Source organism: Calidris pugnax, unplaced genomic scaffold (genome assembly GCF_001431845.1).
Source record: "Calidris pugnax isolate Ruff unplaced genomic scaffold, ASM143184v1 scaffold92, whole genome shotgun sequence".
Classification (NCBI taxonomy): Eukaryota; Metazoa; Chordata; class Aves; order Charadriiformes; family Scolopacidae; genus Calidris; species Calidris pugnax.
In genome coordinates, this window is record NW_015090823.1 from 1,334,202 (window position 1) to 1,358,438 (window position 24,237).

Consider the following 24,237-nt stretch of genomic DNA (forward strand, 5'->3'; position numbering starts at 1 on the left):
TGGAAGCACGTTTGTGCAGCTCGGGCCCTGTGTTTGCTTTTGGTTTCTTTCCAGGTAATGTTTTACTGTAATCTTGAGTTTGAAATATGACCCGTTGGACTAATCTGCAGTTCAGAAGTAGTAAAACCCATGACGCAGCTGGTCACTTTCTGTCCTGTGTTCCCAAGGACCGCTGCTGGAGATGATTATTAGTTGCTGGCTGCTTATTTGCTGTGTTTTTGTGGTTTTTTTCTGCCTTAACTAGAAGTCCAAGAAGGGAGCATGGACCAGCCCAGCGGAAGGAGTTTCATGCAAGTTCTTTGTGAGAAATACAGCCCCGAGAACTTCCCCTATCGGCGTGGACCTGGCATGGGGGTGCACGTCCCAGCAACTCCACAGGGTTCACCTATGAAAGGTAGGGGTTTGGTCTTCCTGAACATCTGTGGGGCTTCTGGGTGGGATCTGTTTCTTGGCTGTTGTTGCTTACGTTGAAAGAAGAATTGTCCTGAATTGACCAGAAAAAGAAACGTCGCGATGTATTATAATGTGTTTCTTACTGAAGGGCTGAGAGACTGGCATCTAACAAAGACTGAAAGTTGATCTAGTGACTGAACTAGTCACTGTTAAAAACAAATATGTTTTCCTACCTCTGTCGTTGCCAGCATAACAGAATCAGAATCCTGGCAATGCAAGATGGAAATAAGGCCCTGTGCAGTGCTGAGTTTTGAGGGTTCGGCAGCCCCTGGAGCTTATTTTCTTCGGACTGGTGGTACTAACTATTTTATAAGTGGTTGCAACAGCATGGTTTTTTGACAGAGGTGGCTTAACAAATACACACCACCTCGATCAAAATTTGAGGTTGATCCACGTGCTAGTGGTGTCATGCAGTGCCATCAGCCTGCTTCCATGGCTGCAGGTGCAGGAGTCCAGTGTTCCACAGGAGTGGACCTTATTTCAGACCAAGCAATAAGTCGTTGAATCTCCAGCTGGGCTTCTGTTGTGACAAGTGACTCATGTGAATTTGTGGTTTACTTTGGCTCTGTTCTCAAGGCATCAAATGCTCTCTGACCATGCTTATGCTCACCTAGTGGAGAAATCTCTTCTCTCCTTTGCCTCTGACCTTGCTGCCTTGAGGGAGTTGCAGACAAATGTGTGTCTGAATCGCTGTGCTCCTCATCTATGTCCTTGATCCTCCTTGGCTGCGCAATCTGTGTCGTTCTTCCCTGCTCTTTGAGCTGGATCTGTTTGACACCCTGTAGTCTTCCCTCACGCTCCGATGTTGGCATTTGGTTCGTGGTTTTCACAGATGAGTCTGAGATTTGCATTTATCCCACCAGAACTGCCCCTTCTTTGTGTAACCTCTTGCCCGTCTTGATCTGTAAGAGTCGTTTAAATTCCCGTCAGGTCAATTTGTATCATCACCAGCCCCAAAGGGGAAAATAGCCACGGAAATCAGCTGGATGAGGTTTACAGTAACTGAGTTTGACAGAGGAGAAGAAAGTGCCTGAGTTCAGTTGAGGATAAAACTACTGCGTGTCGCTCAAAATTAACGCAAACAGAAAATTGGCCTGATGGAATATTCAGTTAATGCCCTCTCTCCTACGTGCGAGCACCCGCTTACCTGAGCTGTTTGGATGCTGAAAAGAGGGCACAGGTTTATAACTCTTCTAAAGTGATCGAGATGTGACTTAAAAGCACATCATGACTAATTCCCAAAGTACAACACTGTCCTGTAAAGAAGCTGCTAATGAGCCAGGAAACTTGAAAACTCAGATCGCTCCAGATAATTGACTGCTGCTAGAACCCCTTTCTAGTTGTGGAGCTGTCAAATATGAAGGAGAGAGAAAAAGGGGCACCTTTTCAGGAAAAAGCTTGTTAAATTTTAACAGATTTTGATACTCTGCTGAGGTGGGAGAGCCGTATTGGATGTGAAAGAGCGTAGGACTGATGGTTTGCCTTCCCTAAACGTGGATTTCTTGTGTTGGAATAGTTTCCTGTTACAAATCCACAGCTTTAACTTGGTCATGTTTTGGCCAGAGCAAATCAGGGTGTGATTGAGAGCCAAGTCCTAGTCTGTGAAATAGCTGCGAGAATATTTACCTGCACGAGAAGGAACTAGAACAAAACTGAGGCAGAAATGTAAAAGGCAGAGTAGAGACTTAAGTTTTTCCAGAATGTAAGAATGCTGAATGTTCTATAGTGTTGAAAAGTGAAAGCTTAGAAATGTTTAAATACATCCTTGCTTTCCTAACCCCGAGTGGGCTTAGTGCAAGAGGATCAAGGAGTTTAACTCTGTACAACTGATGCTCCACCTAGTCCTGTATCCTATCGGCAGTAGCAGCTGCCTGGGGAAGACCATGAGTTCTGGCAAGAACTGATATGAGACAACCTATAAACTAGAAAGGACTGGCCCATCCTCACTACGGGGTGGCCAGAAATACATGTAGCAACTGAAGAGCACTGATACAGAGTGGTACTTTGTGTTTAGACCCTAGAAGGCTTCTTAATTGATGTCATCACTTGTCATAAAATCCAGGTTTATCCTAAGATCCTTAACTACGTGTAAATTGTGGAATAACTGGTAGATCTTTTCTTTCGCTGAACGTCATGCTTCTTTGTGCTGCTTGTTCCTTTCTGTAACTAAGCAATCCTGTGCTGACCAGAGGGCATGTTTTCTTTTTTCCCCTTTTCAGATCGCCTCAACCTTCCGAGCGTGCTCGTGCTGAACAGCTGTGGCATAACCTGTGCGGGGGATGAGAACGAAATCGCTGCCTTCTGTGCTCATGTGTCTGAGCTAGATCTTTCTGACAATAAACTGGAAGACTGGCACGAGGTAAAATGGTTACATGTGCATTTTTCTGAATATCTTTTATGGCTATTACTATGACTGCAAACGCATTGCAGGTTATAAGAGTACTTTATTCGTTTAAAGCAGAGAGGTTTCAATTTTTTTGCGACTCCTTTCTCATCTTTGAAGCTGATGCTTATTTACTTTGACAACAGCTGAGCAATAAATATGATTAATTTAATCCATTTGGGCACTTCACTCCATTTACCTCATGACTTATGATCTTGGCCTGTGGGTGACAAACATATATACTTTTTTTTATTGTGCAAAACCCCAGAACTGGCATTTCTAATGTCAAGAGGCTAATGGTCAGTGCAGTTCTTGACAGAATAAGGACCGAGGAGGTCTGTGTAATGGGAGTTGACTCCCAGCTTTGCCACCGATTGTGTGAATGCTGGGCAAGCTATTTATTCTCCCTCTGCTTTTGTTTCCCTATCTTCAAAACAGGTTTAATAACATTTACCTCTAAGGCTATTTCTGGGACCTCATTAATTAACGCTAAATGCTATTGTAAAATCCACTGAAGTGCTTGGATGATACACGCTCAAAAAGCGCCGTGTGATACGAGTGAAACAATCGCAATCTGTTCAAGTGTTGTTAGCAGTTCCTCACTGGTTTATGCTCAGCTTTTATGTTAGTGCTTATTGTTGGAAATACATGGGGAAAAAAAAACAGGATGAGCAACATAAAAATGATCATATGTTTGTGTTGCATCAAGCTCCTATGTCTTTAAACAGGTAGTTAGCGTGGTGTTAGCAGAAAGGCTCCAGCTCTGGCACTGGGGAGGTGCAAAGTCAGAAGGAGGATCTGTTTGCCTGTTGCTGTCATTTCCTTCTTAGCTTACCAGGTATTAGCTCTGCAGGTGGGAGAGAGATTTTAGGCTTCTCTGTTGAGATGAGAGCTGGGGAAGGTGGCTCTGTACTGAGGGCACATCTGCTAAGATCTGGGGTCTTTCCGCTCCCTGTTCAACCTCTCGCTCTCGGTGGGGCTGCCCTCACATCTGGCACACAGCTGGGGGAGCTGCACATACACTTGTTGCTCACAAGCTGCGTGCCTCACACCCTGCTCTTTGTTCAGTCTCTTCAGCACAATATGCTGGTTTCTGCATGAGCCACAGTAAAGCAGGAAATAAAAGGCTTTCCATGTACTTTGGCCCCTTCCTCCGAGACAGGATTAGGTATTCCTACCCATCCGCAACAGATAAATATCTACCCACCTCTTAAACACTGCCAGTGATGGGGATTCCAGATGCCTGGGTAGCCTGTTCCCATGCTTAGCTAATAACCTCACAGTCTAAACTATGTAACTTAAGTCCCCCACGCTGCAATTTAAGCCCATTGCTCCCTGCCCTCTTCTCAGCAGGGCTGGAGGAGCTTTCATCGCTGTTCCCTATGAGACAGCCCTTTATATCCATGAAGAAGAGCTTTCATGTTCTCCTTTTGCTGTTTTAGCATAATACTGAAAAAATCCAGTTCTTCTCATAGTTCATCATAGGCCATTTTTTCTACATCCTGTGTTCTTTTTGTTGCCCAGATGTCATTCCAGTTTGTCTACTTCATTCCTAAGGCGCAGTGTCCAAGACATGACATCACCTAAGTTGAGACTTCCGTAGTGCAAAACGAGGCAGACTAATTACCTCCAGCATCACGTATGCAACACTTGAATTCAGCCTCCGTGTGAGATGATTGCCCTTTGCTGGCTGTTACCTATGTATGTCATGGTCTGCCCCATTTCCTCCCATCCCAGGTGTTTTCTGACTCGTAATTATTTTCTGGATGAGTATCTTTTTCCCCAGGTGTTAGTGCTTTGACTGTTCTTGAACTGAACTTCCATCTTAAGGGTTTTGAGATGGCTTTGCTTTGGTCTCTAGGCTTGTACCGCACTATGAGGGCAGCCTTTCCCCACCTGAGTGTTACCCAGAGGTTAAGAAAACACACAGTGTTTTATGAAAGTGCTCTTGTAGCCAGGAGGGCCAACGGAATCCTGGGCTGCGTAGGGAAGAGTGTGGCCAGCAGGTCAAGGGAGGTCATTCTGCCCCTCTGCTCTGCACTGGTGAGGCCACAACTAGAGTACTGCGTCCAGTTCTGGGCTCCCCAGTTCAAGAGGGACAGGGAACTACTGGAAAGAGTCCAGCGTAGGGCTACAAAGATGATTCAAGGACTGGAGCATCTCCCTTATGAGGTGAGGCTGAAAGAGCTGGGACTCTTTAGTCTGGAGAAGAGAAGACTGAGGGGAGCCCTTATCAATGCCTACAAGTATCTCAAGGGAGGGTTGAAGGAGGAGGGAGCCAGACTCTTTTCAGTGGTTCCCTGTGAGAGGACAAGGGGCAATGGGCACAAGCTGGAACATAAAGGGTTCCACTTGAATATGAGGAAAAACTTTTTCACAGTGAGGGTGACGGAGCCCTGGAACAGGCTGCCCAGGGAGGGTGTGGAGTCCCCTTCTTTGGAGATTTTCAAGACCCACCTGGATGCAGTCCTGAGTGGCATGATCTGACAAGCTCTGGGTGGTCCTGCTTCAGCAGGGGAGTTGGACTAGATGATCTCTATGGTCCCTTCCAACTCTAAAAAATCAGTGAAATCAGTGAAATTATTTTGGTCATTGAAAACATAACGAGTAGTATTCTGCTAGAACACTCTCTTGTGTGTCTGCTGGCTTTGTATTGAACTCTTCACTTACAGTGATACACCAGGCACTGTCAGTCCCCAGTTTGCCCATGGGACTGGTGTGAGATGGTGTCGGAAGCTGTCATTCCCTTCTGCTACTTCCCTCTGAATCAGTTACCCAGTCGAAGAGGAAAATTAGATTGGCATGATGTGTTCTTTACGAATTGATGCTGCCTGGCTTCTCTGTTCACGCAATCGTTAGTAGGTGACTACAAATTGATCATCTAAATAACCTGTGTCTTTCTGTGTATCGGCAGCATTGAGCTCAGCACCTACCCCCACCACACAGCCATCCTCTCTGGTTTTTCTTTCTCTTTCTCCATCTTTTTTCCTTCCCTCTCTGCTGCTTTGCCCTCGGGTGCACATCTGTACGCACAGAAAGAGAAAGTAGCCCCAAGCAGAATTACCTAAACGCTTGGATTGATTGTAAGAAAGCTGCTGTTTTCAGACTAACAGAATGGAATCAGAAATTCATTGCATGTGTACAGTGAGCTTCTGCCTGTCTGTGATGCTGGGGAGCAGTGGGAAGCTGAGCCAGTGGTCCTAGTGTTGGCCATAAACTCCAGAGATGTGCCCGTTGCCTCCTTGTTAAAGGAGGGGTAGGACATGCTGGGTCCTCTGATGTGCTGCTGCTGAAGCTTGGTCTTGAGGTGGATTTTATGACCTCTCCCAAGAGACTGGCTTTTTCTTATCAAGCTGCTCAGAGAGTGTAATTAAATGAACTGTTGAGGTGAATGAGCAATTAACCAATCAATCTAGATCAGTGAATAGCTGGAGTATGAATTACAGGTAGTTATTCAGAAGTCTTATTTTTTTTTTTTCCCCTATATCATTTCTTTGGCTTGTGGTGATTCTGACGGGCCCCCTTTTAGGAGATGGGATATTATTGCGTGAGTTTTGATTACTGCCTGATACGCATTTCTTTCTTTCTCTTTTTTTTTTTTTTTTCCTCCCCACTTAGGTCAGTAAAATTGTGTCCAACGTTCCCCACTTGGAATTTCTAAACTTGAGTTCCAACCCTCTCAGTTTGTCCGTTTTAGAGAGAAGGTGTGCTGGGTCCTTCGCTGGTGTTCGCAAACTTGTGCTCAACAACAGCAAAGCTTCCTGGGAAACAGTCCACACAATCCTGCAGGAATTACCAGAGTAAGCAATGGGGGGAGTTGGGTGTAGAAAGGGGGTGCTGGCTGCAGGTGGATCAAACCTCACATGGTGAGGGACGAGAGGGGTTTGAGATCGCAAACACAATTGGTAGAGAAAAAGAAAAAGGGAAATTTTTAATTTGGGAGCTTGGGAACTGGCCAGGGGAATTCTTTACATGGTCTCGAAAGCTGAATTTTTGGGCTACAAAGCCCAGGGCTTCTGGTCCAATACCAGAGATGGCTCATCACCCTGACAATGCAGGAGATGACACGCTTCCCTCTGAGTCACTGCAGAAGGAATGGTGCATTGCATACCTGTACTAATCGCTTTTGAATGGGATGTATGTCTGAGGGCTTGGCCACTTGTCAAGTAATATTTCATCATGCTTTTCTGTGCAGAAGTGTTGATTTCTGTGGCTTGGCCATGGTCCACCTTGGCAGTGGCATTCTGCTTCCCCGAATGTCCTTGGTGGCTTCATTTTGATAACAGACTCCTCTTCGTAGGGGGTTGTGAGTGGAGATGATGACAGCAGTATTTCCTGCATGGCTTCCTGGGAGCAGGGGAGCTGGTTTATCATCTGAAAACTTAGTGGGACTTGTTCTTTCTTTAATGGGAATCTTTGGCAGAACCAGGCATGGTCGGAAAAAATGGGTCGTATAAAACCACCTTTTTAAGTGGTGAGCATTGAGAGCAGGTACCAGTTGCCATTGGAGTTGGGTTGGTGGCTTGTTGGGCACAAATGTGGACCACCACCCCGAGTAATCTGTTAATATTGGGAGCCCAGGGCAACACTTGGTGTTTTTCACCAGTGGAGGAAGTTTAGGAATGGGAGCAGAGACATAGTTGAAACACTCTGTTTGGAGTGTTCAAAGGTCTTCTCTACACCAAGGTTTCAGATCATATAAGAGCTGTTACAAAAAGTCATGTTAAAATCCCACATGCATGTCCCTGTGCCCGAGGTGGTACATTGAGGTGATGATATGGTCTTTCTTCCCCCGTGCAGCTTGGAGGAGCTCTTCCTGTGCCTTAACGACTACGAAACAGTGTCTTGTTCTCCAGTTTGCTGTCAGTCTCTCAAATTACTCCACATAACTGACAATAACCTTCAAGACTGGACTGAAATTCGAAAGTTGGGAATTATGTTTCCTTCACTGGACACGCTTATTCTGGCTAACAACAACCTCACGACCATCGAAGAATCGGAAGATTCCCTAGCAAGGCTGTTCCCCAACCTGCGGTCCATCAATTTGCACAAGTCAGGTGAGGGCCTGGCAGGAGCACATTTTTTGTTCTCGGCATAAAGTGACAGCAGTTGATCGGTCTGTCCTCCTGAGTAGGTGAAAAAAAACACACTTCCTTTGTGCTCTTTGAAACTTTGGCCTTGGGGTGGTTGGTCAGTGTTGCTTCCTGGAAAATATGAGAGAGGGGAGGTGAAGGTGAGAGCCTAAACCTTTGGGATGGTTCTGTTGCTGTAGCAGAGGTGAAAACACCCCATGACCTCGAAAAGCTGTGGAGAAATGTCATCCCAGCAGACCCATCATCTTGAAGTCCAGTTTCCTAACGCTGGTAATGCAGGGCCACGCAAGCAGATGTACTGAAGCTCACTGACCTGAGGAATGTAGCATTAGGAGAGGAAAACAGGCAAGAAAGCAACTCGCCCATCTCTGTGGGCTCTACCTGCTGCTTTAGGTAGTTAGTCGTTATCTAAAAGATGAGTCAGAGTAGCGTGGACTGGCAGTTATTCAAAATGAGCTGGCAAAGGGTTTTTACGTTAGTAGTTTCCCTCTCTTTCCTCTCCCTGCCTCAGGTGCTCCTGGCTGGAGAAGGATAAATAAATGTCTGGCAGTGGAGGGGATGAAAGAATCCCATTTGCGTTTTATTCCGTGTTTTATCCTGGGTAAAATGAGTGGTTTTGTAGGTATGTGTGGCGTGTGAGGAAAAGCTGTCTGTCATCTCTGCTCGGTTACTAGAAGCTCACCACAAGTTTTCTTGAGGCTGCTGTTACCTTTCAGCCCCAGAGAATTTTCAGCCAAGGCTCCAGAGAGAGAATAAGCATTTGGCATATCAGGAAGGGCACCCTGTGCTCAGGGAGAGGGACCTGCAGGGCAGCTGGGAGGGCTGCGACGTGTTTGCGAGGTGACACGTCCACCAGAAGTTCTGCAGGAGTACTTAGTGCATCATCATCCTTTGTTCTTTACAGCTTTATGTGCTGTGCAAGTGATAGTTAAGTGGTAGCCAAGGTAGAAGGTACTTTATTAACATGCTCTGCAATGTAGGCATCAAGGAATCCCTATAATAAAAGCTTAAAGCTAACTAGAGGAAGAAAAGCCTGTTAAGCTGGATTTGAAAGCACTGTCTCACTGAGGAGCGAGTGCTCCTGTGGTAAGTGGTTTTGCAATTTTGATGCCAGGTATTTAAGAACTCTGGATTTTGTATTGCATTTTGATGTTTTGGGAGCTGAAAGTCAAACAGAAATCCCAAGGAGCATGTTAAATTTTAATTCTTTTTTTTTTCTTTGGGAAAGCTGCTGCACTCCAGTTTCTGTCACGTGAAGACCCCAAACTGGCAGCACTTTCTGCAGGCTCTTCTAGCTTCGTGGAGATCAGGGGTCAGCTAAAGATAATGGGTTTTAGTGAAGTTAGAGCACAGCGGGGTCACGAGGGGCTGAATGGATTTTGCTGCCGAGGTGGATGACAGCAGTTTCTTCTCAAAAATAGTTGTGTGTCTGCTCCCTCCCAGCCTCCAGAGCTTTTGGCCCTTTCAGAGCAGCGTGACTGGGAGAAGTACTGTCACTCTCTGGTGACATTGCTCCCCAGAGAGCAGGTGGGAGAGTTCTCCTCCTGTCACAAGCATCCACTCAGTTTATCTGTGAGTGTGGCTGATGCTGCTAGCTGAAGGATGGCTTTAGGTGTAGGTGACCCTGGCAGAGGTGTTTGGAGCCCTGTTGGGAAAGGAAACTTTCTGCCTGCCCCACACCCAGGGCCGTGATACTTAGGGGAGTTAAGTTTCTGCCCTGAAAAGAGCCCTTTCCTCTGAGTTGTGGTGGTGACACACGCTTTGGGCTTGAACTTGGCATCTCCTGACAGGCTGAGCTCAAACGAGATCCCTGATTTTGTTTGAACCGATAATTTTTCTGGTGGTTTTGGGTTTTTTTTTTTCACATTTTCTGTACTGTGTGGGTGAAGCTGTTGAATGTTGTTCGGAGAAACCAGTTTGCTAACTCGTGTTGCCAGTATAAGCTTCTGGAATAGTCATCGGAAAAGGGTTGGGGTAAATGTTTCCGCAGTCACAGCAAAGGGAAGCAGCGACCAGTGGTGTCCATCTCACCACATAATCAGGGCTGTGCTGTTGCTGGATCCTCAGCTTTTTTTATTTTACCCTCTCTGCTTGCCTTGTTATCCCAAACCTCAGGTCTTGAGGGGGCTGAAATGGAGTTAAAGCCTTTTGCATTAAGTGGCTGGACGGCTTCTGGGACTGTTTTACCGTTGGGTCGTGAGTGGAAATGGGACCCAAGGTGGTCGTGTGTGCAAGGTAAAGCCATTTGATGGCTATTTAGTGCCACCTAGAATGACAGAAGTCCTGATGACTTTAAGGCAGCATCCCTTTATAGATGCAGCCATCATAACTGATGCCAGTCAGTCCTCGGCAGTGAGGCCAAAGAACTGAATGGTCCATAAAAAACCTAAGCTCCCTAATCAGCCATGGAGATCATCCTTCTAGACTTACAAAACAGCAGGAGAGAATTTAAACTACTCTGTCTTGTAAGCAAATGAAGGAGAATTTTTGCAGCACATCATGAGCAAAAAGCTGACTTCTCAAAGAAAACAGCAGCTGACGCTCGCCTGTCACGTCTGTCTCTGATTATCTTGGATACATGATGTATTATCTGCGTTTGTTCAAGCAAGTCTTTTCTTCTGAGCAGGTCTGCATTGCTGGGAAGACATTGACAAGTTAAATTCTTTTCCCAAGCTCGAGGAAGTGAAATTGCTGGGAATCCCTTTGCTGCAGTCCTACACCACCGAGGAACGCAGGAAGCTGCTAATAGCCAGGTCTGTCGCTTGTTTCTTCTGCTCACCAGGAACATTACACGGCCATGGATGGCTGGGAGCAGGGAATTGGAGGAAGAGGCCGTTAGGAGATGGGATTTTGTACGAATTCACCGCTCTGAAAAAATTGAGCTTTATTTGTTGTTGTGTGGGAAGGTGGGAGTAGTGGAAATGTTAAGTCCGACTTCTCTGAGAATTTTTTTGAGTCTCATACGTGCGTGTATGTGGCAAAATGCAAATTAGTAGTTTTGAAAGTGCTTGGAGAAACTTTGTGGAACTTGCCCTCACTCTCTCTCTTGGGGACTGAGCTACGTGGCAGGATTCTCCTGGTGTTAACGTCATGGCACGTAGCTTCTGATGGTGGCTGTCTTGTTGGTCACCCTGCCTGGGTTTCTCTCCTCACTGACTGCATTTCTTGGTGTCTCCGTGCAGGTTGCCATCGATCATCAAGCTCAACGGAAGCATCGTTGCCGATGGGGAGCGGGAGGACTCGGAGCGATTCTTCATCCGATATTACATGGAGTTCCCGGAGGAGGAAGTCCCATTCAGGTACGAGTTCTCTGTCGTAGAAGGGAGAGCAGGGGCAGGAGGGCAGGAGGCAAAAGGAGAGATGACTGAACAGATGATGTTACATGGGAAATCCGGGCTAGCTGTTCCATGAAAAAACCATCCCTCGCCTTCCTCCTGTCTTGCCGTCCTCAATCTGTTTTAGTTAATGTCGTTATATTGGAATGTTGTCTGATGACTTGTAGAATCACTTCTGAGTCAAATTTGCTCTTAAAAAGTGTCCGCGTCAAGTGCCATTAAACAACATGACTGTTCAGTTCATGGTCTTCATTGCTTCCCGGCCTCCCCCATGGCTGGCTTCATAATCCACCTGTGTTTGGGATTGCCCAAAAGCTGGTAGAGATCGTGCTCTCTGGTGCCAGGCCGGGGCATCTAATTCTCTTGACCATCTGGTGTGTGGGATGTGACTGGCGATGGGAAGCTGTCCCCTCGCTTTCCAGCCTGCAAATCGCAAGTCTGATGGTTTTTCTTTGCCAAAAAAGTATGCCCAATGATCCGTTAATCTTGGTAAACTAATGAACTTTGACAGATGCTGTTCAGTTGGTATCTTCTCTGTGCCAGCATCTACTTACTGCTTCTTAATGGGCTGAGGAAGGATCGTGGATAATCGAGCCACCGCATTTATGTGCCTTTTGCCCTAGAACCCTTGTGCAGACCACAAAGCTTCACAAAAAGGGGTAGGACAAAAGTGTGTGTGTGTGTCCAGGGGGACAGACAGAGGTGGGGACCAAGGGAGATGGAGAAGGTCAAAGGTGTGGATGACAGAGGTGCAGACAGAATCAGGTCAGTGTGTACGTTGCCTGGTCAGTGTTTCCCCCAGCTTAACTCTTAGGTGAAGTGTCTCTTGTTTTTTGAAAGCACTGTGTATGTGACCTGCCAGTACAGTAAGGGCAGGGGAAGACTGGGATGGGAAATGAGACCACGGTGTTTTGTAGGAATACTAACAGGTCCAGCGATTATAGTATTTGTTGAAGTCATACTAGGGTCAGCTCAGAGGCGACGGGTACTGATGCAGTCAGGGAGACAAGACAGCTGGTGATCCCTCTTGTGCCTTTTTCTGAGGACAAAGTCCTGGCTTTGTAATTTTAGAAGCCCTTGAAGCGGAAAAATTGTAACAAATTTTGGAAGGGATAGCAGCAGAGGCGGAAAATGCGGGGGAGAGGAAGGGGAAGGAGAGACGGGCGTCGCAAGCTCATGCTGCCACTCCTAAAATGGATTATTTTCCATAACATTTTATTTCTAAGAAAACTGTTTCATGTCTCTGAGTTTGTTGCCCAGAAGGGGAGAATGAATGGCAGGGCAGCTGAGCCCAAAAGCTGCAGCAGTATCCTGTCCTTTGGCGAAGGGGGCTTGGGCTGACCTGGAAAACCAGCTGGGAGAAGGCAAGGCAGGGGAAAACCAGTGTATTGGGTTGCAGGCTGGGAGAGGAACTAAGGTGCCAGTAGCCCTTTGATGGTGGTGGAAGGGGTGTGCCCCCCTGAGCTCGGGAGGAAGGGTTTGTGCATGAGAGGGAAGGTAAATAAATACCTGGCAGGCTCTGAATCTTTTCCTGCTGGACTTGTGCCTCTGGGTATCGTGGTGACAGTTGCCTGTGCGTGTTTATTGCTGAGTGGGGTGTAGCTTTAGCCACGCGTGACACTGCTGATAGGAGATGGGCTTTGGGAACAGGCTGTGTGCATCCGTACTCCACACAGCTGGGGTGGCTTTCCAGCTGAGAGCTCATGCAGAAATGACTAATATCTCAACCATCCAAAAAAAATAAAAAGCTGGGCTGATCTTGACCAACGTGCTACCTTTATGCTCCTTCGGTAAGATAGAAGAGAATTACCTCCCCCTCTGATCTCTTAACCTTTAAACAGTGTTACTGCCCTTTGTGTGGTCAATGGGCTCTTTGTCTGAATCCCTTCATCTGTGCGGCGTTTCCAAGAGGCTTGTGCAGCTACTGAAGAGGGTTGTTCTGTTCTGGAGGAGCTGTGTGCCCCTACAGACAAGGTTCTGCCGAGGCTGCAGATGGCTGAGAGTGTCCCCAGTGCCCAGGGCTGGGTTTCAGTCCCTGCATCCATACACATCATCCCTTGTAGGAAGGAAAACCTGGCGTTCTTTGCAGAGGGATTTTTTTGTGTCGTTTTTTTGTTGCTAAAGCTTCTTTTTCTCTGCCCCCAAATCCGATGTGGTCCTTCCACAGAATCACAGAATCTTCTAGGTTGGAAGGGACCTTAAAGATCATCTTGTCCAACCCTCAACCTAACTGACAAAAATAGACACCCACACAACAAACAAGGAACATCATCACTAAACCATACCTCCCAGCACTACATCAACCCGTCTTTTGAACGCCTCCAGGGATGGTGCCTCAACCACCTCCCTGAGCATCCCATCCCAATGCCTGATAACCCTTTCAGTGAAAAAATTTTTCCTAATATCCAGCCTGAACCTCCCCTGGCGCAACTTGAGGACATTTCCTCTTGTCCTGTCGCCTGTGACTTGAGAAAAGAGACCGCCCCCCACCTCTCTACTCCCTCCTTTCAGGTAGTTGTAGAGAGCAATAAGGTCTCCCCTCAGCCTCCTCTTCTCCAGGCTGAATACCCCCAGTTCCCTCAGCCTCTCCTCATAAGCCTTATTCTCCAGACCCCTCACCATCTTTGTCGCCCTTCTCTGGACCCGCTCCAGCACCTCGATGCCTTTTTTATGGTAGGGGGCCCAAAACTGGACACCTTCCAAAGGTGGTTTGTAATGAGAATCTAATCAGGACAGAGGGGTGTTGTTGCTGGGGGTAAGGCATCTGCATTGCAGTGCTGCCTCAAGCAGAGGGAGAAGACACTCTTGGGCATGGAAAACTTCTGAGTGTGAGCAGCCCCCCTTGAGCCTGTTGGGGTGTAGCGTGCGGTAAGCGAGCGGCACGCTCTCCCGTGGCAAACCCCCCCTCCGTGGGCTGCAGCTGGAAGGGATCAGAGAGGGAGGGAAGTGGACAGCAGAATTCCTCTCCCTGGATGTCACGGGTTAGGCAGAGCATCGAGCGTACAATCCAATATTGGCTGTCTTCTGGAGTGACGTCCCTGTGTCTGTGGGTTTTTAATGAGTCCTCTGCTTGTCTGCTCCACTGTTTATCCGCAGGGTATCGGAGACACTTTTAGCCAGGCTCAGTTCTTCAGCATCCTCTGCTCTGGCAGGCAGCGTCTGCCAGGCTGCGAAGGGTGATTATAAAAGTCTCCGGGGTGCCTGTTATCAGGGTACAAAAGAACCATGTGAGCAGCATGCCCTCATCCTTATTGATTTGAGGGAAGCCAGATATTCAGACTCCTAACTTTCTGTGGAGGCTGCAGCTGCCATACAAGGAGCAGGCTGCGAAGCTTATTCTGCCTTTCCTCCACATGAGAAAAATTAAGACGACATTGCCCAAACCTCTGTGTTTTTACAGCATGCATTTGGGTTGTCTCAGCTCCCTCATGGTACTTCTCTCTCTCAGCCTGCTTGAAATTTGTCCCTCTCTTTATACTCTTACCACTGTCAGCCCTGTTTGCTGTAGTTTTCCTTAGTGCATGAGTTAGGACAGTACTTCTGGTTGTCATGTAGGAATTAAGGCTGGTCTGCACTGCTGCAAAGAAATCCTCCCTGTTGGCTTTACATTGGCTCACACTCACTCTTACTGCAGACAGCAGCCCAGTGGGTAAAATATGGGGAGCGTGGTGTCTCCTCTCAGCACTAATGGCTTTTCCAAATAAATAGACCTGATCGTATCGCCCAGGTGGCTGTGAGAGCAGGGCACGGGCCTGCCTTTGGATGCTCTGCCCCAGTGAAGACTGGTTTTTGCCCGTGAGACTGGGGAAATCCTAGTGCCTTGCGGCCCTTACCTCATTTCCCGGCAGACAGAGGGTCTGCTGTTCTCCAGGAACATTCCTGCCTCGGGCAGGACTCCCTGGGGTCACCCAGCCTGCCAGCTCCCATCATCTCTCGACAGGGGCTGCGGCGCAGCACCGATCGCATTCAGCTCAGGCTGGGGTGGGGAACAAAAAGAGCTTTCTCTACGGCCTCTGAAACGGTACCTTTCCCCGGCAGCTCTCCCTCTTTGTCATTTCAATCACATTGTGTTCTGTGTTGCTGTTTCTCCGCTTTCCCAGCCGGGCCAGGGGAGATGCAGCCGTGCCCGATGGGAGCGATACCCACGGAAGGCAGCAGGAGGGTGAGATGGGCTTTCCATTGCAGGGGATGCATCACAGAGTCACAGAATCTTAGTGGTTGGAAGGGACCTCCGAGATCATCGAGTCCAACCACAAAAAACAAAACCAAAAAAACCCAACCAAACAAAAAAAACCCCAAAAAACACACAACCACACAACCACCACAAAAACAACAAACCCAAAACCACCACCCACCAACTAAACCCCACACCCACACCCCCGCCCCCAACGCCCCACCACAAACCTATAATCTCGGGCACTAGAGCATGCCCTGAAGAGCCACGTCTACACGTTTCTTAAATACCTCCAGGGATGGTGACTCCACCACCTCCCTGGGCAGGCTGTTCCAGGGCCTGACCACTCTTTCAGTAAAGTAATTCTTCCTAATATCTAATCTGAATCTCCCCTGCCCCAACTTCAGACCATTTCCTCTGGTCCTGTCATCATTCTTTTGGGAGAAGAGGCCAACCACCTCTCTACAGTCTCCTTTCAGGCAGTTGTAGAGGGCAATGAGGTCTCCCCTCAGCCTCCTCTTCTCCAAGCTAAACATGCCCAGTTCCCTCAGCCTCTCCTCATAGGACTTGTTCTCCAGACCCCTCACCAGCTTGGTGGCTCTCCTCTGGACACGCTCCAGCACCTCAATGTCCTTCCTGTAGTGAGGGGCCCAAAACTGAACACAGTACTCGAGGTGAGGCCTCACCAGTGCCGAGTACAGAGGCACGATGACTTCCCTACTCCTGCTGGCCACGCTATTCCTGATACAGGCCAGGATGCCATTGGCCCTCTTGGCCACCTGGACACACTGCTGGCTCATGTTCAGCTGGCTGGCCACCAACCCCCCCAGGTAGGTCCTTTTCTGCTAGGCAGCTTTCCAGCCACTCTTCCCCAAGCCTGTAGCGTTGCCCGGGGTTGTTGTGACCAAAATGCAGGACCCGGCACTTGGCCTTATTAAACCTCATCCCATTGGCCCTGGCCCAATGATCCAACCTGTCTAGATCCCTCTGTAGAGCCTTCTGACCCTCAAGCAGATCAACACTCCCACCTAATTTGGTGTCATCTGCAAACTTACTGAGGGTGCATTCAATCCCCTTGTCTAGATCATCAATAAAGATATTGAACAAGACTGGCCCCAAAACTGAGCCCTGGGGGACACCACTGGTGACCGGCCGCCAACCAGATGTTACTCCATTAATCACAACTTGCTGGGTACGGCCATCCAGCCAGTTTTTTATCCAGTGGAGGGTACACTTGTCTATGCCATGATTCACCAGTTTCTCCAGGAGAACGCTGTGGGGGATCCCCGGGATGGACCTTGTGATCCCGTGTTGTCTTAGAGTAGGTGTGACAAACAGTTGGCAAGAAGTCCCCTGTTTGTTTTCAGCTTCTAAACCGCGTGGTGGCTCACCTTGATTCGGTGATGTTGGCCATCCCTTGCTCGGTGGAGTGTGACATCTGGGAGCCGGTTGGCCTCTTGGGAAAACTGCAGGAATGGCTGAAAATCAGTCAGGCTGTGAAGGCACAGGAACTGGGAATGGAAGCTGAGGGCTGTGTCATTTGTGTGGGTGCTGGCTTGGTTCTGGCACTCTTTAATGAAGTGTTTTCACTGGAGCAGGAGGTGCAAAGTCTTCTTGTGTGTGTAACGTCCTCTCTTCTCATTGGAGCATCTCCCTTATGAGGAGAGACTGAGACAGCTGGGACTCTTTAGTCTGGAGAAGAGAAGGCTGAGGGGAGACCTTATCAATGCTGACAAGTATCTCAAGGGTGGGCTGAAGGAGGAGGGAGCCAGACTCTTTTCAGTGGTTCCCAGTGAGAGGACGAGGGGCAACGGGCACAAGTTGGAACAGAAGAGGTTCCACTCAAATATGAGGAGAAACTTCTTCACGGTGAGGGTGACAGAGCCCTGGAACAGGCTGCCCAGGGAGGGTGTGGAGTCCCCTTCTCTGGAGATTTTCAAGACCCGCCTGGATGCTCCTGAGTAACATGCTCTGACAAGCTCTAGGCAATCCTGCTTCAGCAGGGGAGTTGGACTAGATGATCTCTATGGTCCCTTCCAACTCTAAAATTCAGTGAAATTATTTCCGAATCCCACTGCAGCCATGGCTGGGGTTTCTGAAACTGTAGGAGCCCAGTCTCCACTGGGTTACACTGCTTAGTTTTGTTCAGGAATCTGTTTTGAGACCAGTCAGCTTGAACGCCTCAGGTCAGTGATAACTTGGACCTCAGCATCCTCTTTCCTAGTCAGATGCTCACTTGGGTTCACCTCGGTGCCACGGTGCAACTTGGGGACTGTGAGACAAGGTGACAGGAGTGGATGGACTTTCTGGGCTTTATTTTCTTTTAAGCATCTTGCCTGACAAATATGTGCCCTGTGAAGTGTCATGCTGTCAGGGGAGAAAACAGGACTCCTGCCATCCAGATTTATTCCTAATGGATACCTGTTCAGGTCACCAGGCTTTAATCAGGGCGATTGTTGTCTCGAGTGAGGAACATTCACCTTCCCAAACTGTGAGAGATTTGGTGGCAAGTGGAGAAATGGAGAAGAAAGCTGGGGTTTGCTTTAGTCACTGCTGGGCAGGAGACTTGTATGGAGAGAAGCACTTACTTATGGGCTTTGAGTGCTCACTGGGCAACATTCCTTACTGGTGAGGGCCTCATCCACCCTTCCCACCTTGAGAGAAGTGCCAGTCAAGCTGCGAGATGTTTCGGAAGAGCCATATGCCAGCTACTCACTGACATGGAGGATGAGGACAGCTCGTTGCTGTCAGGGTTCTGGTTTTGGCTCTTCAGCAAAGAGTTGAAATGTGCCTTGGAATCTGTGCTTACCCTCTTGTCATTCGGTCACTGAGCTCTCCGTGCAGATGGTCCTTTGTAGCTCAGGAGCATCCTGGGATAAAGTAGGGCAGGATCACAATGTGAAACGGACGGGACAGGATGTCATCCAAAAGGACCTGGACAGGCTGGAGAGGTGGGCCCAGGTGAACCTCATGAGGTTCAACAAGAGCAAATGCAAGGTTCTGCACCTGCGCCGGAACAATCCTCACCATCAGTACAGGCTTGGGGGTGAGGTATTAGAAAGCAGCCCTGAGGAAAGGGACTTGGGGGTGCTGGTGGAGGAGAAGCTGGACATGAGCAGGCAGTGTGCAGCTGCAGCCCAGAAGGCCAATCACATCCTGGGCTGCATCAAAAGATGCATTGCCAGCAGGTCCAGAGAGGTAATTCTTCCACTTTACTCTGCTCTGGTGAGACCTCACCTGGAGTATTGTGTGCAGGTCTGGAGCCCTCAATATAAGAAGGACATGGACCTGATGGAGAGGGTCCAGAGGAGGGCCACAAGGATGATCAGAGGGATGGAGCACCTCTGCTACGAGGACAGGCTGAGGGAGCTGGGGTTGTTCAGCCTGAAGAAGAGGAGGCTCTGGGGAGACCTAATAGCAGCCTTCCAGTACCTGAAGGGAGCCTACAGGAAGGCTGGGGAGAACCTGTTTAGAAAGGCCTGCAGTGACAGGACGAGGGGCAATGGCTTCAAGCTGGAGGGGAACAGATTTAGACTGGAGATGAGGAGAGGGTTCTTCACAGTGAGGGTGGTGGAGCACTGGAACAGGTTGCCCAGGGAGGTGGTTGAGGCCCCATCCCTGGAGATATTCAAGGAGAGGCTCGATGAGGCCCTGGGCAACCTGGTCTAGTTGGGGGTGTCCCTGCTGACTGCGGGGGGGTCGGACTAGATGACCTTTGGAGGTCCCTTCCGGCCTGGGCAACTCTATGATTCTATGATTCTATGAAACAAACTTAACGTGTCAAGTGTGCATGGGTTGCATGAGCAACTGTATCTGTAACTCTGGACTTGTTAAATGTTCCAGGTATCACGAGCTGGTCACAAAGTATGGGAAGCTGGAGCCCTTGGCGGTCGTGGACCTTCGGCCACAGAGCAGCGTGAAGGTGGAGGTTCACTTCCAGGATAAGGTGGAGGAGATGTCGATCCGTCTCGATCAGACTGTGGCGGAGTTGAAGAAGCACTTAAAAACTGTGGTGCAGCTCTCCACCAGCAACATGCTGCTCTTCTACTTGGACCAGGAGGCCCCCTTCGGACCCGAGGAGATGAAATACAGCTCGCGAGCGCTTCACTCTTACGGCATTCGGGATGGAGATAAAATTTACGTGGAGCCCAGAATGAAATAGCCTCTTTTGACCTCGTGAGTGCACGGCCGTGCACGCACACCTCCCCACACACCCACACACATGCATTCAGGAGTTTTTTGCAAGGTTTTTCTTTCGGTCGGTCGGTCGGTCGGTTGAGGTTTGGTTGCGTTTCCGTAGCAGGTAATTTCATAGCCCGGAGGGAGTGCCCTGATGTGAGAACCATGCCCGCCACCCACTGCAGGTGACCTTGAGGTGACAATTGACTTCGGTGCGTGTGTTTCAGTGTGTGCGATACCTTGATGTTTTCTCCGACGCTCCGGTATACTCGTGATTTGGCATGAATGGTCAGTTGTTCAAGCTGAAGAATGCTAGGGCCTGTAAGGGAGAAGATAGCTCGGTGCAGAATTGGACTTGGGTTTTTTGGGTTTTTTTTCTTTTTTCTAAATTTTTGGGGGTTTTGGGCCCACCAGAGCACCCTTTGGCCTAGCTATCCGACTGCGGCTCGAGCTTGCTGAAGTGTGTTTTTTTTGCAGCTAGGTGCTGTCTCAACCTTTTGTTGTGCTCGAGTTTATGGAAAAAGATCAGTATTCCGCTTGATTCTGAGCTCAGGTATTTAGTGCATCCACTTATCTCCACTGGTCTGGTTTGTACGAGTGCACAAAATGGGGGAGAGAAAGAGAACCCTATTAGAAAGAAACTAATTTCGAAACGCACGCTCCATGTCCACGCTGTCCTGTGCTGTTTTTTGGGGAAAAATGTTTTGATTTCTGAAACAGAGTGTCTGCAACCCATAGCACGGGCAGCCTGGAGGCAAAGGGACCCTTGTGTGCGTTGCAAAGTGAATTTTGGAAGGTGGTGGACGAGTGTTGCGTTGGAAGGGCTTCTAGAGGAACAAGGTCAAAAAGGGGTTGAAGAGAAGATTCCCCCCCGTTGGCCGTGGTCGATCCCCAGGACGCTGACGAGATCCTCCAGTATGCACTTAACCTTGTACCAGTTTGTACTCAGAGTGGAATGGCTAAAATTGCTCTCCTGGGAGAGAGAAAGAGTCAAGTTGAAGTTTGTGTTTGTTGTTGTTGTTGCACCAGAAATGAAACCTAGCACTTTCCCCTGGGGCCCCCGGTGCGGGGTCCCTGCTTAGGTCCGAACTAGGAGGATGCGTTGGCTCGGACCAGTTTCTAGAAGATGAGTGACAAAGCAACTAGACTCACGTTTAGTGTAAGGCAGGTTTTCACTATCTATATTGGCTTCCCCCACACGCACCTCGTCGGCATCATGTGCTGCTGCTTAAATTAGCCCCTGTTTTCTCCTGCAGAGCAGATTTTCTTTCCTGTGCGATGAAACCCTCCGTCCTTTCTCTCTCTTGTTTCACGTTCCTGTGTCCTCCCTCGTTCCTCTGCCCCTCTGACAAGTCGAAGACTTTTCAAATTACCTAGTTATAAGCAGCTGCATAAAAGTTTTTTGAAGCTGTGCAGTGAGGGCTCCAGTTACACATGAACTTCTGACCGTAATTTCGCATTGCTCCCTTATCCCCACGTGCACTTTCTTTCCCATGATGCTTTTCTCCACATCACCGAGCTCCTTTTTATAATCTTGGAGTTGTGTATTTCTCTTCCTATTTTACCTAGATCCTGGGGTGGGGGTTGTATGGGGAGGGGACGAAGTATTAATCTCATAGTCTCCAGGTTGAGGGTGTGGGGACCGTTGGGAGGGGAGTAGTTCCGCATCCAGGGTAGTGACTCAAAATGGGAGGATTTAAGACAAGTTTATGATTTGTGCCTCATCCCCCTGCCAAAAATGTCAATCCACTGGCCCCGTTGAGATGAGCAATAGGCAACGGAGCAAGACTCGCCGTAGGTAGCGTTAGAGGCCACGGCACAGAGCTGCAAGGCTGAAACAAAAGGGTGGGGAGATGGTGGCAGTGTAACATAAGATGATGCTTTTATAAGCTAGAGCTTTACTGAAGATGTTATTTTCCATTTGGGCAGAGAAAGGCATTTCCTGCCTTATCGCAGAACTCTGAAGCCAACACTTCTGTATGATATATACATACGTACGCATAGGAAAAGTTGTGTTTAATAAGATATTTTGTTATATATAAAAAAAAAAAAAAGTTTTATGAAATTATGGTTGTTTAATATTAGAAGCTTATTTCTCCCCTTGACCTCCAGATGACGTGGGTGATCCCTCGGTCGCTGCGGTGCCAGAGGTAAGCGACCGATGGGGATGCAAGAGTATCTCTGACCTAATTCTGTAGAGCAGTAATTGCCTCCGTGGGTATATTTATGGCATTGTAACTGCTATTAATGAGATGCTGTAACTATTGACCAACTTCCTCAGCACAATTTAATGTCTCGGTTTCAGAGAAGGAAATAAACCAAGCCCATTAAAGAACTGAGTGGGATGTGAAAGAGGACCCGAGGATGTGCCTGTAAGTTTGTTCGCCCACAGAAGGTCAGTCTGTCCGCTCAGAGCCGGCAGCAAACCCTGCTTTGATCTACAGCAGACCTGGTGGGGACTGGAAGATGGGGAAAAAGAGAACACCTACTGGCATATGAGGTGGACAAACACCATCCATGTAGCTGCCAGGGATTTGATGCTAACACCCAAACCGGCTCCCCTGCTCCGTTGGGGTCAGGAAAAGTCACAATATGGGTGTCACCCCTTGGCAATTCTTCAGGGGAAGGTGGTTTCTGGATGACATTCTCAAGCCATCCACCTCCTGCACAGCGAGCAGAGCGCTGGGGGAGGTGGAAACCCAAAATCTTAGTTGGCTTCCCAAGGAGAAAGAGCCACCTCTAAATCCTGGGGACAGTTTGTGCGTCCAGATGATTGACTTTGAAAAGCGGGGCCAAATGGTGTGCAACCGATGGGGCAAAATATCCCAAATTGGCTCGTTTTCCTTTAGTAATACCTTTTGGAAAGGGTCTTGTGTGTCTGCCGTGTCACTGCTGAACAGGAGACCTTGTCTTGGGGAGAGAGGGGAGGGCTCTGAGCGAGGAAGGAGGTTTGGGACCAACGGTGGGTGCTGAGAATCTTGGGGGGGAGGTCCTGGGAGGGTGGGAGGCTTGACTGAAATCGGTGCAATGTCACCAGGGGCTGTGCCCTGGTGTTTGTTAGTGTGTAAAAAGCCCCTGGGTCTGTCGAGGTCCTTTGAGAAAACAGAGTAGGTTTGGAAGCTTCTCTAGTTTGTGTGTCCTTCTCGTCCAGGGGCTACTGTTGTTGGGGCCGTTTTGTTGTCCGTGCGTAAGGGGCTGCCGGGGGCAGGCTATGCAGTGGGGAAAGCACCTGGTTCGGGAGGAATTAGGTGACAGCTATATACCAAAGTGTGGCATGGCTCCGTCTGTGGGGATCAGATGCCATGCCGTTGTCTTTTTGGGTACATTCCTATTGAATATCCACGTTTTGACCAGATGTTTCAGGCAGATCGTCCGACTGGCGGCGGTAGGAGGTCGTGTGGCGTGGTGATGTCTTCTGCTCCCTCGCTGGGGTTTGTAGCCCCTTTTTTGTTGGGAGCTGCATACATCCTGGTGGCAGATGATGGTGGGACCCGTGGTGGCTCAGAGCAGCTCGTTTCTTTGGGGAGAGGCTCTGGCTTTGCTCCCCCCCTCCATCCATAACGAAGCAGGCGACGTGGTGGTGGCTCTGCCTCCCTCGTCGCCAGTTTTGCTTGTAAATGAGATTCTGTGGGTTCTGTGCGTGTGGGGATTTGGGAAATGCAAACGAGGTGCTGAAAGCAGCCCCGGAGGCTAAAATATGTATTCCTGGCAGCTGGGCCTCCCTCCTTGGAATGTGGCACTTTTGGAGGCGGCAGAGAGACGCCTTCCCCAGAGCAGCGTTAGAGGGGCTGTAGCCATCGCCGGCCTTCGCCTCTGTGATTGCTTTTCTGCAGTTACTGGAAACTCCAAATGTAATTTAAACACGAAGGTCTAATTCTTGCTCCCTATTAATGATGCATCTATCTGTCATTTTAAAGAAAAAGGCAGAACTGTGAGTCCATCTCGTTTTATATTCTGGGTTCTCTCACGGGGGAAGGTACTTCCCGCTCCCACAATTTGCCTTTGGTTTGCTCGCAGACTTCGCGGTGGAATTCAGGCCAAACAGGTCGTCGGGTTGGATCAGTTCAATAAACTTATGTAAGTTTTTACACAAAAAAAAAAAAAAAAAAAGGGGCCCTGGGTTTTCCAGGCGGCTCTATCTTTTTTTTCCATGGTCTTTGTTTACATTTTCTTGAAACGGTATTTTGAGCATGACTAAAATACAGTAATGCATTTTTTTAAATGGGCCAGGTTGGATAAGGTCAAAAAAATTTTTTAAGTTTTTACAAAAAAAAAAAAAAAAAAAAATGTGTCCTGAGTTTTGCACTCTTGTGTTCCCTGAAATACAACATGTCCCCCTGTCTCACCCCTGTGATTAACGTGGGCCTTTGGGAGAGTGAAAGCTGTGGCTGAGAATTTTTGTGGTGCTGAGCTCAAGGACCACGAGGTGCTGAGTTTTGAAGGGAGAAATGGCAGTGCCTGAAGACCCTACTCCTCTTCTGGCCTGTGTTTCTCTGTGGTGGTGACTTATCTCCACTTCCAGGTAAAGAACAAGGCTCGAGCTCGCTGTTACCTGCTCAGTGGGACCAGCTTCAGGGTTAAAACGAGTTTCACCCTGGAGAAAAAGGCTTTTAGTTGCTG

The 24,237-nt window shown here is 48.5% G+C and overlaps 1 protein-coding gene across 1 annotated transcript; it reads left to right on the forward strand.

The window, feature by feature from the left end:
- The first annotated feature begins 244 nt into the window (after positions 1-244).
- On the forward strand, positions 245-23,714 carry TBCEL (tubulin folding cofactor E-like). Its single transcript, XM_014939983.1, has 7 exons — positions 245-394; positions 2,673-2,812; positions 6,455-6,636; positions 7,637-7,893; positions 10,556-10,682; positions 11,112-11,228; positions 19,282-23,714. The coding sequence occupies exons 1-7, from the start codon at positions 262-264 to the stop codon at positions 19,598-19,600; spliced, it is 1,275 nt and encodes a 424-aa protein (XP_014795469.1). The 5' UTR covers positions 245-261; the 3' UTR covers positions 19,601-23,714.
- Positions 23,715-24,237: the final 523 nt, after the last annotated feature.

Coding starts and splice junctions, on each gene's coding strand:
- TBCEL (XM_014939983.1), top strand. CDS start 262: ATGGACCAGCCCAGCGGAAGGAGTTTCATGCAAGTTCTTTGTGAGAAA. Junction 6,637..7,636: donor ATCCTGCAGGAATTACCAGA/GTAAGCAATGGG, acceptor TCCCCCGTGCAG/CTTGGAGGAGCTCTTCCTGT. Junction 11,229..19,281: donor GAGGAGGAAGTCCCATTCAG/GTACGAGTTCTC, acceptor TAAATGTTCCAG/GTATCACGAGCTGGTCACAA.